General features: G+C 34.7%; 2 protein-coding genes across 5 annotated transcripts; both read right to left on the reverse strand.

Moving 5' to 3' along the window:
- Positions 1 to 4,010: 4,010 nt before the first annotated feature.
- Positions 4,011 to 6,779, reverse strand: LOC131660798 (F-box/kelch-repeat protein At3g06240-like). Of its 2 annotated transcripts, XR_009301026.1 has the most exons (3): positions 4,684 to 6,779; positions 4,385 to 4,473; positions 4,011 to 4,145 (listed from the first exon to the last, which is right to left on the reverse strand). XR_009301026.1 is itself a non-coding variant. In XM_058930127.1 (2 exons), exons 1-2 carry the CDS (start codon positions 6,641 to 6,643, stop codon positions 4,457 to 4,459), a joined length of 1,977 nt encoding a protein of 658 aa, XP_058786110.1. In that variant the 5' UTR covers positions 6,644 to 6,779; the 3' UTR covers positions 4,359 to 4,456. The 2 variants fall into 2 exon arrangements, 1 of the variants encoding a protein (XP_058786110.1); XM_058930127.1 differs by lacking the exon at positions 4,011 to 4,145 and having other exon boundaries at positions 4,359 to 4,473.
- Positions 6,780 to 12,540: 5,761 nt separating this feature from the next.
- Positions 12,541 to 16,729, reverse strand: LOC131660799 (F-box/kelch-repeat protein At3g06240-like). Of its 3 annotated transcripts, none has more exons than XR_009301027.1 (3): positions 14,946 to 16,729; positions 14,648 to 14,728; positions 12,541 to 13,140 (listed from the first exon to the last, which is right to left on the reverse strand). XR_009301027.1 is itself a non-coding variant. In XM_058930128.1 (3 exons), exons 1-2 carry the CDS (start codon positions 16,618 to 16,620, stop codon positions 14,671 to 14,673), a joined length of 1,743 nt encoding a protein of 580 aa, XP_058786111.1. In that variant the 5' UTR covers positions 16,621 to 16,729; the 3' UTR covers positions 12,541 to 13,140; positions 14,648 to 14,670. The 3 variants fall into 3 exon arrangements, 2 of the variants coding, with proteins under 2 accessions (XP_058786111.1, XP_058786112.1); XM_058930128.1 differs by having other exon boundaries at positions 14,648 to 14,738; XM_058930129.1 differs by lacking the exon at positions 14,648 to 14,728 and having other exon boundaries at positions 14,946 to 16,728.
- Between the last annotated feature and the right edge of the window lie 1,124 nt (positions 16,730 to 17,853).

Below are 17,853 nucleotides of genomic sequence, written 5' to 3' on the forward strand. Positions count from 1 at the left end.
GACCCGAGTGCAGCTCACTGCCATATTTGAGGATTGGGAGCATCATGTGGTACCGGAGGAGTATCGTCGCATTCGGGTCACCCAGGACTGGCACAGTGTGGAGCGATACGTCACATGGTTCTATCGGGTGTCACATCCTCTGCTGACACCCGACGCTCCCGGCGCTCCTAGGCCAACACACGAGGAGATCCTGGAGAACCAGCAGGCCGAGGATGACCACGCCATTGATCTCCTGCCGATCTGCCAGCGGATAGAGATGCTTGGGCGGGACGCGTTGGATCGAGGTGTCGTTCATCAGGGCGGTCCAGAGGCAGTCGCCGTGATGGAGATGATCGTCACTGATGCGGGCCGTGCGACGGCATACAAGCGGCAGAGGAGGTCCCAGGGAGAGAGGGTTAGGCATACCCAGTAGTGGTCGGGTTTTTTTTTGTTTTCGGATTGTATCTTTCGCAAACTATTATTATTTGGATTTGGATCGGCTTGTATATATTACTATTTTTATCATATTAGTATTTTCTGTTTATATGTCGCTTATTTTATTTGCCGTCTTCCTTTAATTAAAAATACGAGACTGTTTCCAAAAACATAAAAAAAAACACAGTTTCTGCATAATTCGGAAGTTCATTTCTGAAACCCCTCAAAATCTGAAAAAAGGTGTTTTCGGAGATGCATCTCCGAAAACACCCCCCATGAGGTGTTTTCGGAGATGCACTTCCGAAGTCTGAAAAATTTTAAAAAAAAAATACTTCGGAAATGCATTTCCGAAGCAGGGGTAAACTGGGGTTTTCGCTGGGTAAAGAAATTATATATATATATATATATATATATATATATATATATATATATATATATATATATATATATATATATATATATATATATATATATATATATATATATATATATATATATATATATATATATATATATATCCCTATCCGTGTCCTATATTTTTTATATTAGCGGAGTCCTCGTGTCCGTATCCGTGTCGTGTCCCGTGTCCGTATCCGAGTCCGGGTTTCGTAGGACCTAACTCATCCCTACAAAACCGACTTGTAGGGTGAGGATTGCCCTCCCCACTTATAAACTCAACACAAGCCATATCTCAAACCAATGTGGGACTAAATCCACCCCTTCGAACCCAACACAATGAATGTGTCGGGGATGCAATGAAGGCAAGCCAAATTTCGCAATTAAGGAGACTAGGGACGGACCGCAATTAAGGCGGAAATTCCAACACTAACAAATCACTTTTGTTCACTACCCTTCAATCTTGTTGCTACTACCATTTATGTTTTTACCTCCATTCATGCTGTCCATGTATCTCATTATCTCTTTACCGAAGCTGCTATCTTAGATCTGCCACCCCTATTTATAACACATCCTTCTTATTTATAAAACTCAGCTCTCCTTAATCGCAGCAATGCACCTAAACATCAATCTTAACAAAAAAGCATTTCTTACCCTATAATTGAACCATCATATAAAACCCTTGCTTTTACTTCTACTATCAAAACATTTAGGGCATGTGTTAGAAATTTAGATTTGAAAAGAGTGAACAATTTTATTGACAGATTAAGAAAGGATAATTAACTATCATTGCTGTCCTCTAATAATGTAAATACTTCTCCAAGTAAATAATTAACTATCTAATTAACTCCTTATGTTAAATCCTAATAAACTCCTTATCACAACAGTATGTTAATCTTTTTTTGTTGCACTGTTTACTGATGGGACGGTATCACTCGTCATACATGACTAATCTCACTAGTCCGAAAAGTTTAAGCAGTGTTCCCTTGAAGTATACAATACTAACTATACACACACACAAAATCCAGAGGTACAATTGCTTTTAAGACAATTAACATTTCTTCTGCCTTGTTTGAGAAAGAACTGTTACAATTATCATCCAAGTTGCATGCACAATGATCTAGAGCAAGGTAAACAAAATATTGATCGTATTCCACGCCGTACCATCGAACAATATTTGGATGAAAGTCAGACGCAATGAGATTTTGGATTTCTTTATGAGCTACGTCATGATGAGCCAGAACAAGACTTTTGATAGCAACTGATCGACTTTCATATATCCCCTCAAGAACAAGGGTACCATTACTTCCCTTTGCGATTTCTTTATTAGATACATTCAGTTTACCGATCCTGCGTCCGTTAGCTTTATTATACAGCAACCGTGCTTCATTTTCTGCTTCCTTGTATATTTGTATATTCTCCTCAACTGAATACAGATGATTACCCTGTTTTTCAATAATGACATTGTTTTTTCCTGACTTACGAGCTCTCTTTTTCTTAGAAGGTGGGCTTTTCAAATCTGAGCCACTGATTTGGATCTTTGCTTTATTTGTAGATCGATTTTGGTAAAATATCAGAAGAAAGACCACAGATAATACAACCAATAATGTCATTGACAATTCAATCACACTGTTCAGATCAATTTCCCTTGGTGCAGCAATCTTCATATGGGGCAGAGAGATCACAACTGCATTATTATCATTACTATCAGAGAAGCTGATTTTTGGCGGCAAAGAATTTGGCACAGGCCCGGGAAGCATCATATTACCATTGTGACCGGGGAGGAATTTTTCACTCTTAGGTTGTGATGGAAGTATCAGATGTGAAACTGGCATCGGGAGCATGTCATGTTCTTAATAAGAACTAACATCAGATAATCTGTCTAAGTTAGCAGGTTCAAACAGAAAATTCTTTCGCTGGCGATAGACTTCTCTGAGTTTACTGTCAGGACACGTATACGGCAATACGGCATAGCAAAATCCAAGCCACTCTCAACATCAGAAGCATACTCACCTTCTGCATCAAGTGATCCCTCAAAGGTAGGATTTACCGGCATAATCTTCAGATCATTTATATGCAGTTTCTTACATAATAACTCAAACTAGAGCAACAAGTTGTTGTTAAACATGTACATTATTCCATTCATTTAAGGTGGAAATCACAATCTAGTCAAAATTCATAATGTAGATAATTTTTCATAAAGTTTTGCATTTGCAAATCATGATTAGCGATTATGTCATTCCTTCAAAGTGAAGGTAGAAAATGGTTGTGATTGGTGACTAGGGTTTGTATCAATTGAGATTGAAAGATAATAGAGAATCACAAATCTCTGGTTGAAATACACCACAAACAGGTAGGTTTGGGTTGGTTGGGTCAGGATATTGGACTTAAACCCAAATTTTTTTTTTTGAAAGAAAAGAATATATATTATATCAAAAAATATGTGTACAATATCAAACTAGTCCCTCCATATAAGGACAATCACATCATAAGCAAAGCTATGTGCTTCCTATACTTGGTTTTAAGCCAAGTTCTAAACACTATTGTATCTATAATTCTACTCACAACTAAGCTAGTATCTTCTTGTGTTTCAGTTCCAAAAATCCTACCATTACGATATTGCCAAATACTGTAAATGGTCTCAGCTATAGCTATTTTCAGCACATGGGATCGGAAGCTTTTACCTCTAGAGTGCTTGCTAATCCAATCAATCTCATCCTGCCACTGAACAGGCAGGTGTTGCACCTCTAACCAGAGTAAGATATCCTGCCATATATGCTTGGTCACGCAACAATCAATCAGCAAATGATTGGTATCTTCCACTCCATTCTTACAAAGGCTGCAAATGTCATCTTGCAACATCCCAAGTCTCTTCAATCTACACTTGGTTGCAAGTCGATTATGGCAAACAATCCATAAGAAAATAACTGCCCTGGGTCTGGCAGCATTGTGCTGGATCATATGGCTCCAAGTCACCTCCACATCCTCCTTCAAGACTTTATCATATAGCTTCTTCATGGTAAATCTTCCCTGATTTTCCATCTCACTCCAATATTGCCTATGAGCCTGTACATCTTCTCTCCGGGCCATGATCTCTTTTAATATCCAGGATGCAGTGCTAGGTAGAGTAGCATTCCAGATATCAGCTTGCTTAATAAAATAGGAATGAACCCATTTCACCCAAAGACTGTCCCTCTTAGTACTCAGATTCCAAAGACATCTCAACATGGCAATATTACACCAAACCTCCATGTTTATCAGGTTCATGCCACCATATTTAATGGGACTGCACACACGAGACCAGGCTATGGGACTCTTTCGGCTTTTTTCAGTACCTGTCCAGACAAAAGCACGACATATAGCCTCTATTTTATGAATCACATGCTTTGGGATGGGGAAGCACATCATCCAGTACTGAGTTATAGCAAGGAAAATGCTTTTAACCAGTAAAATCCTGCCAGCAATGCTAAGTAATTTGGAAGACCAGTGATTAATTCTACTCAGTATTTTATCAATCAGAGGTAGATAGTGAATAGTGCTAAGCTTTTTGCTAGCAAGAGGAACTCCAAGATACCTGACAGGGAGTGAGCCTCTTCCAAAAGCCGTAATCTCTTGAATTCTGTTACACACCTCTTCCTCAATACCACTATAGAAGATCTTGCACTTTTGGGGATTCACACATAGGCCATCAAACCAGTTAAAATATCAAAAGAGCAATATTATACATAGTGGCATATATATTTCAAGCAGAATATAATGAAACTCAAAAAGGGATATATAATTGTAAAATTGGAGCACATTCATTAAAGAAAACACAATCAGTTTGCAAATCACAAAACTCTATCAAGAGAAGGAAAAAAAAAAACTATTTACTTGATCCTCCAATCGAGAGAAGGCTTTCCTTGTAAAGACCGACTTGAAAATAACTAGCCTCTGCACCAGTAATACCAACCTCTTCAATTTTTTGGGTGCTCAAATCAACATAGGCCAGTTCATAATCATTATTTGGAAAGAAAATATATCCCGACTTCCCAAATCCAACAGGGGGCCATGTAATGGAAGAAAAGGGACCATAAATATATAGTTTGATCCAGGATTCACCCACACCAAGTTCACCCAGAATATATATGTGAAAAATAATATCATCGTGATAATTTGATATTAAAGCAATTGATCCATTTAACACCGCCAAGCGTTCATCATAACTGTATGGCAAAGGAGGTTGAACCCCAATGGGTGTTGTAAGGAACACCTCATCACTGAGGTCAAATGACAAGAGAGATTTTTCAGCAAGGTCCTCTCCGTCGGAAATCACCCAATGACATGCTCCATCCAAATAAACTCCGCGAGTATCAAACAATCGACAACGAGACCAAATAGAAGACGACGGACCTTTGTTCATGTCGATGGTTCTCCATGAATTACTTTTTAAACTATATATCTCGAAATAACTTTCTATTATCGGAGGACGATAGCTCTCGCATTCACAATCAAATGTTATATACTGAATAACCTTAAAGTCATCTCTAAGTTGGTCATAACCAAACCCATTAAAAGCGTGGCTGAGATGGAGGTTGTTTTGAGAGTCTTGTAAAAGATCAGCGGGGCTACGAGGAATGACCAGGAATTCCTGGGTAGCAGGATTCCACAATACATATTGGAGATTAATGGGATATTCTTGGTGAAGACAAAAAATGCCTTTAACACTCGCGGAGTTGAGAATCCTCCTATGACAGCCAGACTGTTGAAATGGAGGCGGCAAATTGAATTTGACTGTGTTGTTGAGTAAATGGAATTCAGAGTTGTAAAGATAATCAGATGTGAGATGGTAAGCAGTGGCATGATGATTTGAGAGAATAAATGTATGATAATCGTCATCAGAAACGTGATGAGATATGAAACTATTGGTGTACATGGTCATGAAATCAGAGTTTTCAAATAAAATGGACCATGATTTGCGTATGCATCCAAAGCGCTTCAATGATTTTATGGGCAATTTTGAAAGAATAGATAAAGCAAGTTTGTCGGGAATAGAGTTTCTGATAAACTTTGATTGGGAGGACTCTCCCTGATCCATCGGATCAGAGTTGTTTCTGCTAACCTTTGATTGGGAGGACTTTCCTTTATCCATCAGACTCATCTTTGATTCGGACTTGTTTCCCTTCTCCATCGGACTCATCTTTGATTCGGACTTGTTACCCTTCTCCATCAGAAACATCTTTGATTGGGAGGACTTGTTTCCCTTTTCCATCGGACTCATCTTTGATTCGGACTTGTTTCCCTTCTCCATCGGACTCATCTTTGATTCGGACTTGTTACCCTTCTCCATCAGAAACATCTTTGATTGGGAGGACTTGTTTCCCTTCTCCATCGGACCCATCTTTGATTCGGACTTGTTTCCATTCTCCATCGGATCCATCTTTGATTCGGACTTGTTTCCATTCTCCGTCAGAAACATCTTTGATTCAGATTTGTTTCCCTTCTCCATCGGACCCATCTTTGATTCAGATACGGAGGACTTGCTTCCATCGGACATCAATGCTTCCTCGTAAGATCCGAACAATACTGGAGAATTATCCATATCCATGGGGACAATGGTGGTGAAGAAAGATAGTGGAAGATAATTTTTGCGAGATTTACCTTTGGTGTAGAAGAGCGATAGGGGAGTATAGCTCCTGCTCCCGTATTCTTCTTCTTCCTTTTCATCTGCCAACCTCATTGATTTCAAGAACGAACCGATCGATACCAGTTCTTCATATTCTATCTTTGATTCGGAGGTCTTGTTTCCCTTATGCATCGTAACGCCGTGGGGGACGGCGACGGAATACATCATCGTGTTGAATGATGGTGACCATTTCTGCTGATTGAGCTTGGTTTATCATCATAACGGCTTTTGCTTTATTTTCTCTCCAAAACCCCATTTAGTTCTTTTTCCTACCAGGCCCATTATCTATCAATTTGAATATCTTTTCATAATTTTTTTCATGTAAAGGATGCTATGTCCATATATTTAGAAAGATAATATGTCATCTCTGTATTTACGGAACCTTCTTATAACTTAATTATTATGAAATTTTTTTAATTTATTTTATAGGTGTATATACGAAACTTTTTTTTAACTGAATTATTATGAAAAAATTTCAACGTTTACCATTTTAAACTATTTACGTAGATGCACCTTCGAAAAAACCTAAAATTTGGCTAAAATGTGCTTCATGATGTATATCTCTGGAAATAAGGGGCATAAATGAAATTTTGCCAGATGGCTAAAAGTATTAAAGGGTGAATTGATATATTCTCTTTAGGAATAATCAATAAGAAGAATTTCTTACATCTGTGTCTACCTAAGAATTTTTTTATCTTTCCACCCCATCGGGTGTGTCTCCCACCATTAAATGGACAAAATTGTCCTTAGGTGCGTTCAGATATTAATTAAAACTAGTTATTAGCATCATAATCTGACTCAAACATTAACATACATACATTAGTTAATTAAGTTAAAAATAGTAACCATACATAAATTGTTCCTAAAGTACATGAAATAATACAAATACAAATAAATCACGTAAACTATTGTGTGTGTCTAACTCTAGTTTCTCCTTTGTCTCCTGTAATGCAAGGCATTCCATGCCTCGACAATAATGGCATGTGCGATGTTCACTGTACCACTGCCCCTTCTCTTAAAATAGCCAAACTCTATACCCGATGTCACAAGATCCACAATAGTCCAACAGACCGACAACACATCAATGGCGTGATCATCCCTAGCATACTCATTCTCAAGTATCTCATAATGAGATAACCAAGGTGGATCTCCAGAAGCGCTTGATGGACGTCACACCCTATAGAACCATGTGATGTACTCGTCTACATAAGAACACTAACGTGTAGCTAACACCATTTGATAGTCCTCTTGTACCAGACGACTCTCGAAATCTTGAAGGATGGCACCACGATCTCTACGTACCATTATGTCCAAAGCAGACATCGAGGGGTGTCTCTGAATAAGCTGCAAATACCTAAACTAGCGCATCACTCACTCGAGCATATACATATACACCAGACCCGTCACACAAGCTAGCCATCTAGAGTATAAGGTCGAACAGACGCGTCTCCTGGTGATCATCGTACGGGCATAAATCAATGTCATCTGCTCATGACGATCAGATACACTCGAAATAGCTCGATCTCGTTATTCCCTCTGAGAGGGTTATGTTGGCAAGCATGTGGTCAATCCTCATTTTAGTTCTCCACATGTTCAAAGTTGGTTATGCGAGGAAAGTGGGAGAGGATCCACCAAACGAGGTAGACTTGACCTATGATATCGTTTGTCTAGCCCTCTCTCGACTTACCAACGCGTGTTGGGACAGACAACCTGTAACGCTCATTTTTAGTTTAATTATTTATTTTATTGTGTGTCGTGTGATTTATATGTTAATTATGTGATTAATTGGTTTTATGTTATTTTAGTAGGAATTAGTAGTAATGATTTAGAGAGATTATTAGTAATTGGGCCTAACTTAGAATTAGAGTTAGTAAACGAGAGGTGTTAATTAGAGTCCATTAGTAATAATGAGAAAGTTGGTAAGTTTAACAAAACAGGGGAATTTGAGAAAAATAGAAAAACAGGGGAATTTCATGAATAATAAGCCCAATTAAATACACACTTTTACTTAATGCATACCCTCATTTAATCTAATAAATCTAATGACCTCACATCTTATGGATGCTAAACGTAAGCCTAAGAGATTGATTTGAAGTACACACCTATTTTATAATCTTGATCACACTTATATACATATATATTTTAATACATACGCATTTTAAATGATGTGCCAATAAAAATAAATAAGAAGGGACAATTCTTAGTGGGTCAAATTTAAGGTATGACACATGCATCGTGGAACATCTAAATTAAATCTAAAAACAAGTAATCAACAACAAATGTTTTGCGCTTTTTGCGTTACTTCCGGTTAAAACCAAGGTCATAAAGGTTATTCACGTGTATTCTTGAGATATGGATGGAATGCTTTGGTGAATGATATAAACGAGTAAATTAGGCATCCTAAGAATGGGGTGAGGTTTGTAAGAAATTTAAATGGATACATTTTGAATTTTCTTCACAAACACAAATGTTTGCTTTGGACTTGCAAGTGATAATTTTAATCATTTTGCTAACATGAGTACTTGATATATTATTTGGAAGAAAAAAATCTATAATTTTTTTTACATGTATTAATTTTCTCATAAAGTCAATACTCAACATTGTTGGAGAGGACATTAAGGTTTGTTTGATTCAAATGAAGGGAAGGGGAGGGATTTTAATGAAGGGGAGGGGAGGGGGGGAGAAGAGATGAGAGATTTTTTTAATTTTATATATATATATATATATATATATATATATATATATATATATATATATATATATATATATATATATATATATATATGTTCGGTTCAAAAGATGGGAGAGGAGGGGAAGAGTGAAATTTTAATGAAAAATATATCTGGTTCATAAGGAGAAAGGAGAGATTTTTAACAAATTACATCTCTATCCTTATGATCTTATATAAATTATATAATATTTAAAAATTAAAAAATTCACAAATATTTGTTTGTAATAACATATGCATAAATAATTAAATAAAAAATTTATAGTGTTGAGTGATTAAAAAAATTACAACTTATTATATAATGTTAAAAAATTGAATACGCTTCATTAAAAATATATTTCTCCGACACAAATTAAACTATGCGTTTATAACAATTTTTAAATTGTGATGAATAATAACATAAAATAACTTATTAAATAACATAAACATAATATATATATATATATATATATATATATATATATATATATATATATATATATATATATATATATATATATATATATATATAATTTATATAACTTATATTAAATAACAAAATATTTATATTATTAAATATTATATATAATTTATATTCAATAATAAAAAACATTAAATTAATTTAAAGGTGGTGAACAATTATAATAAATTGATGGAAGTAACGTAGAAAATTAAAAAAAAAAAAAAAGAATCAGTAGTACAAAAGAAAATAAATAATTTTAAAATATTAAAATATCAAAGTTCATATTCCCTCCCTTCCCTTTCAAATTCCCCCTATTTGGAGGACGCAAAAAGTGTATTTTGGAGGGGTTTTGTTCTCCTCCCTGCATAAAATTTGAATAAAAAACAATTAATTAAAATTATCTCTTCCCTTTATCTACCTCGAATAAAATACACCCTTAATATACGATGACATTAGTGGAAGAATTTTCAACAAAACATGGTTATGAATATGCATTTGGAAAACAAAGTAGAATCTTGTCCTTGATATGCATAGAGGTTGGCTCAACACTCTCCATTTATTCCACTAAAATTAGTTATAGAAATGCAATAGATTAAAGCCACAAACAATGTATCCAAACAAAACTTAAAGAACATTACATATAATATCATAAAATAACCTTCAAATATAATTATTGGTGACTTTAGTATAACCTGCAATAGTTTTTTTCTTAAATTAAAGAAAAAAGGGTCAATTTCTTTTTAGGAGACAACTTATAAACAATACAATGAAGTTTGATTAATTGATCACTTACATGTATTATAATATTTTCAGCTTCTTTTCTGTCAAACAAAAAATTAAGAATTCCTTGAGGATGTGCAATCTATTTTAGCAAAAGTAAAAAGTCTAGAACTTGTATGATTAATATGCTTAATAACTCGTAATAACTCAAATTTTTCACACAGATAATAGTTAAAAAAACCGCACACCGCTGTAAAAATCAGCAAATCAAAAACATATTATTCAAAAATACATAGTAACTCACTTTCCTTCTATCAAATCTTGTTAACACAAACACGAATCAGAATAAAAAAACATTAACACAGAGACTAACGATGATAAAAATGATAACTTTTTTCGAAACAATAACCATAAAAATTATATATGGTAATTGTTCTCTAAACAGAATAACAAAGTTACTATTCTCTAAGATAAAAAGAATGAGCCAAAAGAAAGCTATCTTGTATCTACTATAACTTCTAGAATAGATTGAAAACAACAACAATATTACAATTTCGTACTAACTTGATAACCTTCTTCCCAAGCCGAGTTTTCTGTACAAGCCGAGTTTTCTGTATTATCTGATCTTCTTGACCTTGACTATGAAGTTGTACCTTCCTTGAGATTTCAAAATCAATAGCTCTACTAATTGATGCAAATGAGTTCAATTTTTTTACTTCAACCTGCTTGAACAGCAATTAATTATATTAGCACTTAAATAGATAATATAGTATATGGGTAATGCTAACGTAAGAATTTAATATGGTATATTTTATTTATTAAATAGTTTTATTAAATGTAATGAAAATTAAAATTATTGACTATCGTAAAAAATAAAAGATATGTTTTACTTGAAAACACATGTATTCAATGTATTGCAAGTTTAAATAATTGATTTATTTAAAGAGTATTTTCTATATTTGAAATCATAAATCAGTATTTTTGGAGCACTCGTTAACATGACTCATATTATATTTATAATATTATATTACAACATAAAAGTCGATTAATATCATTTTGTAGTACTTTAAGGCTATAGACAACTCAACTTTATCACTCAAAAAATTAATTTGTAAGAAATACTCTTCATTTTATTCTTTAACATATTTTCTTGAAAACCAAAATCCAATTTAATCAGATTAGATTAAATTGGTCCTATTCCATCTTTGCTATTAATATTTTCCATATTAATAACAAGATAGATATGTGTCCAAATAAATGTATGTTGTGTTTTGTAGAAAATGAAAATAATTTACAAAAATGCATGCATTGTGGAACATCTAGATTGAGTTAAAAAAAAAAAAAACAACAACAAAGGTTTTGTGCTACTTTCTGTTAAAACCAAGGTGACTCTTGAGTTGAGATATGTGGTGGAATGATTTGGTGAATGATATAAACGAGTAAATAAGGCATCCTAACTTCCTAAGGATGGTGAGGTGTGTAAGAAATTTAAATGGATACATTTTGAATTTTCTTCAGAAACACAAATGTTTGCTTTGAACTTGCAATGCAAGTGATGATTTTAATCATTTTGTTAACATGAGTACTTGATATATTATTTGGAAAAAAATTTAATTCAACATAAAGGCAATAGTAAAAAAGTGTTTTTGTATGAGCCACCAATGTTTTTAAACTATGAATAATATGTTTAGAGGAAAGGAATCCACCATTAAATTTCTCGGGATCTGACATTTTAAAACAAGTGGAAAATATTAATAACAAATATGGAATAGGACCAATGTTTGATGGGGGAACTAGACAAGAAATTAAACATTGGGACAAAAGAAACGTATTATTTGAGCTTTCATATTGGGAGTCTAATATGTTGCATCATAATTTGGAATTTATGCATGTTGGAAAGAAAAAAAACATATATAAAAAATGTCTTATACTCTACTCGATGACAAGTTTAAATCAAATGGCCATCTCAATGCTCAGAAATATTTGACATTGCCTGCCTGCCTATGTTTGTTTGTAGGGTGGATGCTTTATAAACGCTAGTCCATTAGAAGCTACAATTTGTAACTTTTAAATTTCACCTTAAAATGCTATTGAAAGACACATTGAAGTGTGAGGTGGCAGTGGGTAGATTTATTTCCAAACATGCACAAAAATGGTTTAAGTTGTGATATATGGTTGGAAAATATAACACATACTAACTTTGCTTTCTTTTTCACTTACACATGACACAAACAGGTTATTTCTTAAAAGTTTGATGTGGTACAACATATCAGATAATCTTTCAAAGTTAGCAGGTTCAAACAGAAAATTCTTTCGCTGGCGATAGACTTCTCTGAGTTTACTGTCAGGACAAGTATACGGCATAAAAAAATCCAAGCCACTGTCAACAACAGAAGCATACTCACCTTCTGCATCAAGTGATCCCTCAAAGGTAGGATTTTCATTATATTTACAAAATAGCACGACCTCAAATTCAGCTACTGACATAGTCCACAACACTATTCCTGAACCAGGACCCACAGATTGTAAAAAAAAATCGGTCCTAACCATCTGAAGCAAGAACTCCGGTAAATTGAGCTTTGTTGGATCAGCAAGCTCATTATTGTTTGCACCGACAACAGTATGAAAATCAGCAGCACCATAACTTCTAAGCAGCTTTCCAGTTTTAGCATCGACTTCAAATACAGTGCTCCGTTTGGATCCAAGTATAACAGCTCCATCTTTAGACACAATAGGTGTAGCAGCAAAATAATCAACAAGAGATTCCTTGAGCCTCTACAGGTTTCAAGAATCCACAAAACTTAGTGATCATACTATTGAAGAAAAGTCAACATAACAGACGTCACAACAAGCATCTTTCATGACTCTCCACTCAAACTCAAACTCAGTAACAGCAAATGATGAGTTACAAACACACTATGAAGCACGGACACCCCGAACACGACCTCGACACTAATACTAATTTGAAAAAAAAATGAATAAATTAAATGTAATCACAAGTGTCGGTGCAGGTGTCCGACACTGACAGAGACACGCCTTGTTTCAGAGAGGTGACGGTGCTACATAGCAAACACAAAACAAGACCTTGTTTGGATATACAACTTAATTAAGCACTTATAGCATAAGACCTCATCATATTAGTACTTATCTATTATAAGTTATTAAAAATAGAATGAAATCAACCTAGTTTCATATAAGCTAATAAGTTGTTTTCAGAAGCTATCATGGAGAGCTTATAAAAATAATTGAAAACAGCTTATGTCATTCCCAAACAGCTTCACAAGTGTTTATACTAATAGATATAAGTCAACCTAAACAAGTCCTTAAGTCAAATAGCATACAGAACATAACTCCATGATTATGAATTTATTGTTTTATTTTTTTGAATGGTCAAATAATATATACAATTAAATAAGACGAAAGCTCACAAATACAAATACAATGAGTCAATGGCACAAGGAGTGCCAAGCCAGCAACAAAACAGGAAACAGACAAATAAACAGAACAAAACAGATCCGAAATAAAACCACAACAAACAAAAATGGGAGAAATATAGCAAGCTCCACACCAAGTCACGCCACTCAAACAGGACCAAACTAGAGCTCAGACATCAGAGCCACCAAAAGCAGACTAGAGTCTGAAGGAATGAGTATCAGAGGCCAGGCCAGGAATCTCAATCTACTATCGACTCAGACACATGATACGGTTCTCATGATAGGCTTCTGAAGCCAATCCGTGAAGGATAGAGAGTTCAAAAAGTCCAAAAAGATACTAACTCTTTCACATTTATCGACGATAGAATGAAAAGCTTATGATTACAAAGAGACCAAATAGTCCACTACGAGTTTGCATATAAATCCTATCATGTAGAATAAGATGATGGAACTCTTACTGAGGAAATTTACTGGCATAATCTTCAGTACATTTACATGCAGTTTCTTTCATAATAACTCAAACTATAGCAACAAGTTGTTGTTAAACATGTACATTATTCCATTCTCATTCCATTCATTTATGGTGGAAATCACAATCTAGTCAAAATTCATAATTTAGATAATTTTTCATAAAGCTTTGCATTTACAAATCATGATTAGCGATTATGTCATTCCTTCAAAGGGAAGGTAGAACATGGTTGTGAATCAACTGAGATTGAAAGATAATAGAAAATCACAAATCTCTGGTTGAAAATTGAAATACACCACAAACAGGTGGGTTTGGGTTTGGTTGGGTCAGAATTTTGGACTAATTGGATCAATCTTTAAAAACCCAAATTAAAACTCACCGGTTTTTCAATGCCAAATAAGGTTATGGGTAAACCATCAAACCAGCTAAAATCAGCATCCCAAGTACTAAGGCATGAAACCTATACATAACTGAGTTGGATCATGTGCACACAAAAAAAAAATCAAAAGAGCAGTATTATACATAGTGGCATATATATTTCAAGCAGAATATAATGAAACTCAAAAAGGGATATATATATATATATAATTGTAAAATTGGAGCACATTCATTAAAGAAAACACAATCAGTTTGCAAATCACAAAAGTCTATCAAGAGAAGAAAAAAAAACTATTTACTTGATCCTCCAATCGAGAGAAGGCTTTCCTTGTAAAGACCGACTTGAAAATAACTAGACTCTGCACCAGTAATACCAACCTCCTCAATTTTTTGGGTGCTCAAATCAACATAGGCCAGTTCATAATCATTTTTTGGAAAGAAAATATATCCCGACTTCCCAAATCCAACAGGGGGCCATGTAATGGAAGAAAAGGGACCATAAATATATAGTTTGATCCATGATTCACCCACACCAAGTTCACCCAGAATATATATGTGAAAAATAATATCATCGTGATAATTTGATATTAAAGCAATTGATCCATTTAACACCGCCAAGCGTTCATCATAACTGTATGGCAAAGGAGGTTGAACCCCAATGGGTGTTGTAAGGAACACCTCATCACTGAGGTCAAATGACAAGAGAGATTTTTCAGCAAGGTACGTTCCGTCGGAAATCACCCAATGACATGCTCCATCCAAATAAACTCCGCGAGTATCAAACAATCGACAACGAGACCAAATAGAAGACGGATCTTTGTTCATGTCGATGGTTCTCCATGAATTACTTTTTAAACTATATATCTCGAAATAACTTTCTATTATCGGAGGACGATAGCTCTCGCATTCACAATCAAATGTTATATACTGAATAACCTTAAAGTCATCTCTAAGTTGGTCATAACCAAACCCATTAAAAGCGTGGCTGAGATGGAGGTTGTTTTGAGAGTCTTGTAAAAGATCAGCGGGGCTACGAGGAATGACCAGGAATTCCTGGGTAGCAGGATTCCACAATACATATTGGAGATTAATGGGATATTCTTGGTGAAGACAAAAAATGCCTTTAACACTCGCGGAGTTGAGAATCCTCCTATGACAGCCAGACTGTTGAAATGGAGGCGGCAAATTGAATTTGACTGTGTTGTTGAGTAAATGGAATTCAGAGTTGTAAAGATAATCAGATGTGAGATGGTAAGCAGTGGCATGATGATTTGAGAGAATAAATGTATGATAATCGTCATCAGAAACGTGATGAGATATGAAACTATTGGTGTACATGGTCATGAAATCAGAGTTTTCAAATAAAATGGACCATGATTTGCGTATGCATCCAAAGCGCTTCAATGATTTTATGGGCAATTTTGAAAGAATAGATAAAGCAAGTTTGTCGGGAATAGAGTTTCTGATAAACTTTGATTGGGAGGACTCTCCCTGATCCATCGGATCAGAGTTGTTTCTGCTAACCTTTGATTGGGAGGACTTTCCTTTATCCATCAGACTCATCTTTGATTCGGACTTGTTTCCCTTCTCCATCGGACTCATCTTTGATTCGGACTTGTTACCCTTCTCCATCAGAAACATCTTTGATTCAGATACGGAGGACTTGCTTCCATCGGACATCAATGCTTCCTCGTAAGATCCGAACAATACTGGAGAATTATCCATATCCATGGGGACAATGGTGGTGAAAAAAGATAGTGGAAGATAATTTTTGCGAGATTTACCTTTGGTGTAGAAGAGCGATAGGGGAGTATAGCTCCTGCTCCCGTATTCTTCTTCTTCCTTTTCATCTGCCAACCTCATTGATTTCAAGAACGAACCGATCGATACCAGTTCTTCATATTCTATCTTTGATTCGGAGGTCTTGTTTCCCTTATGCACCGTAACACCGTGGGGGACGGCGACGGAATACATTATCGTGTTCAATGATGATGACCACTTCTGCTTATTGAGCTTGGTTTATCATCTCAACCGGCTTTATTTTCTCTAAGGTTTCAATTGGAGCTCCAAACCCCATTTATTTCTCTTTCCACTCCATCATGTGTGTCTCCCACCATTGAATGGACAAAATTGTCCTTGGGTGCGTTCGGATAATAATTTAAATTAATTATTAGTCTCATAAACTCAAACATTAATATTCATATATTAAAAAACTCATATATTTGAAGGATAGAAAAACACTTAGAAATGAGAAGTTTGAAATAAGTGTGACTTTAAAAACTCTTAAGATAAAAACAATTGTACAATGATTTTTATCCTGATTCGTTGTTAACGAAACTACTCCAGTCCACCCCTTAGAGTGATTTACATCAATTGAGGATTTAATCCACTAATCAATCTTGATTACAATGGTTTTCCACTTAGTCAACTTCTAAGTCTTCTAGAGTATACTGATCACAACTTGATCACTCTAGGAAATTAACACTTAGACAACTTCTAAGTCTTCTAGAGTATACTGGTCACAACTTGATCACTCTAGGAACCTTTTACAATCAAATGTAAAATGAATATTACAAGAGTACAATCTGCTTCTTATAAAGCTATAATCACAACTGTGATATTTCTCTTAAGATCTAAGCTTAACACTCACTAAATATTACACGATATGTGAGGTTGAAGATGAAGTTTGAGAGTATTTGATTCAGCAGCGTTGAAGATGAAATTTGTTATAGATTATGTTATATCTACTTTTGGTTTTGTCATTAAAAAAAGGGTTAATGAACTTTTTCGTCCCTTTAAATATTTCAAATTTCGTTTTTAGTCCCTCCAAAATTTTCCTTCAAGAAATCGTCCCTTCAAAATTTTTCTTCCGAACTATTGGTCCCTAACGTCAAATTTCGTAGCAAATCGGTGGCTAAAGTCGTAGCTAATCTTTAGCAAATTTGACGTTAGGGACCAATAGTTTAGACGAAAAATTTTGAAGGGACGATTTCTTAAAGGAAAATTTTGGAGGGACTAAAAACGAAATCTGCAATATTTAGAGGGACCAAAAAGTTCATTAACCCTTAAAAAAATTTAAAATCAATGACTAAGTCAAGTCTTAAATCGATGCGTGATCAAAATAAAGATCATTTTGTTGTTGAAGAAAATGTTAAAACAAATAACAACAGTGTTTGTTTAGTTTGTGGTCTTGAAGGTAACATAATT

Source organism: Vicia villosa, linkage group LG3 (genome assembly GCF_029867415.1).
Source record: "Vicia villosa cultivar HV-30 ecotype Madison, WI linkage group LG3, Vvil1.0, whole genome shotgun sequence".
In the NCBI taxonomy this organism is placed as follows: Eukaryota; Viridiplantae; Streptophyta; class Magnoliopsida; order Fabales; family Fabaceae; genus Vicia; species Vicia villosa.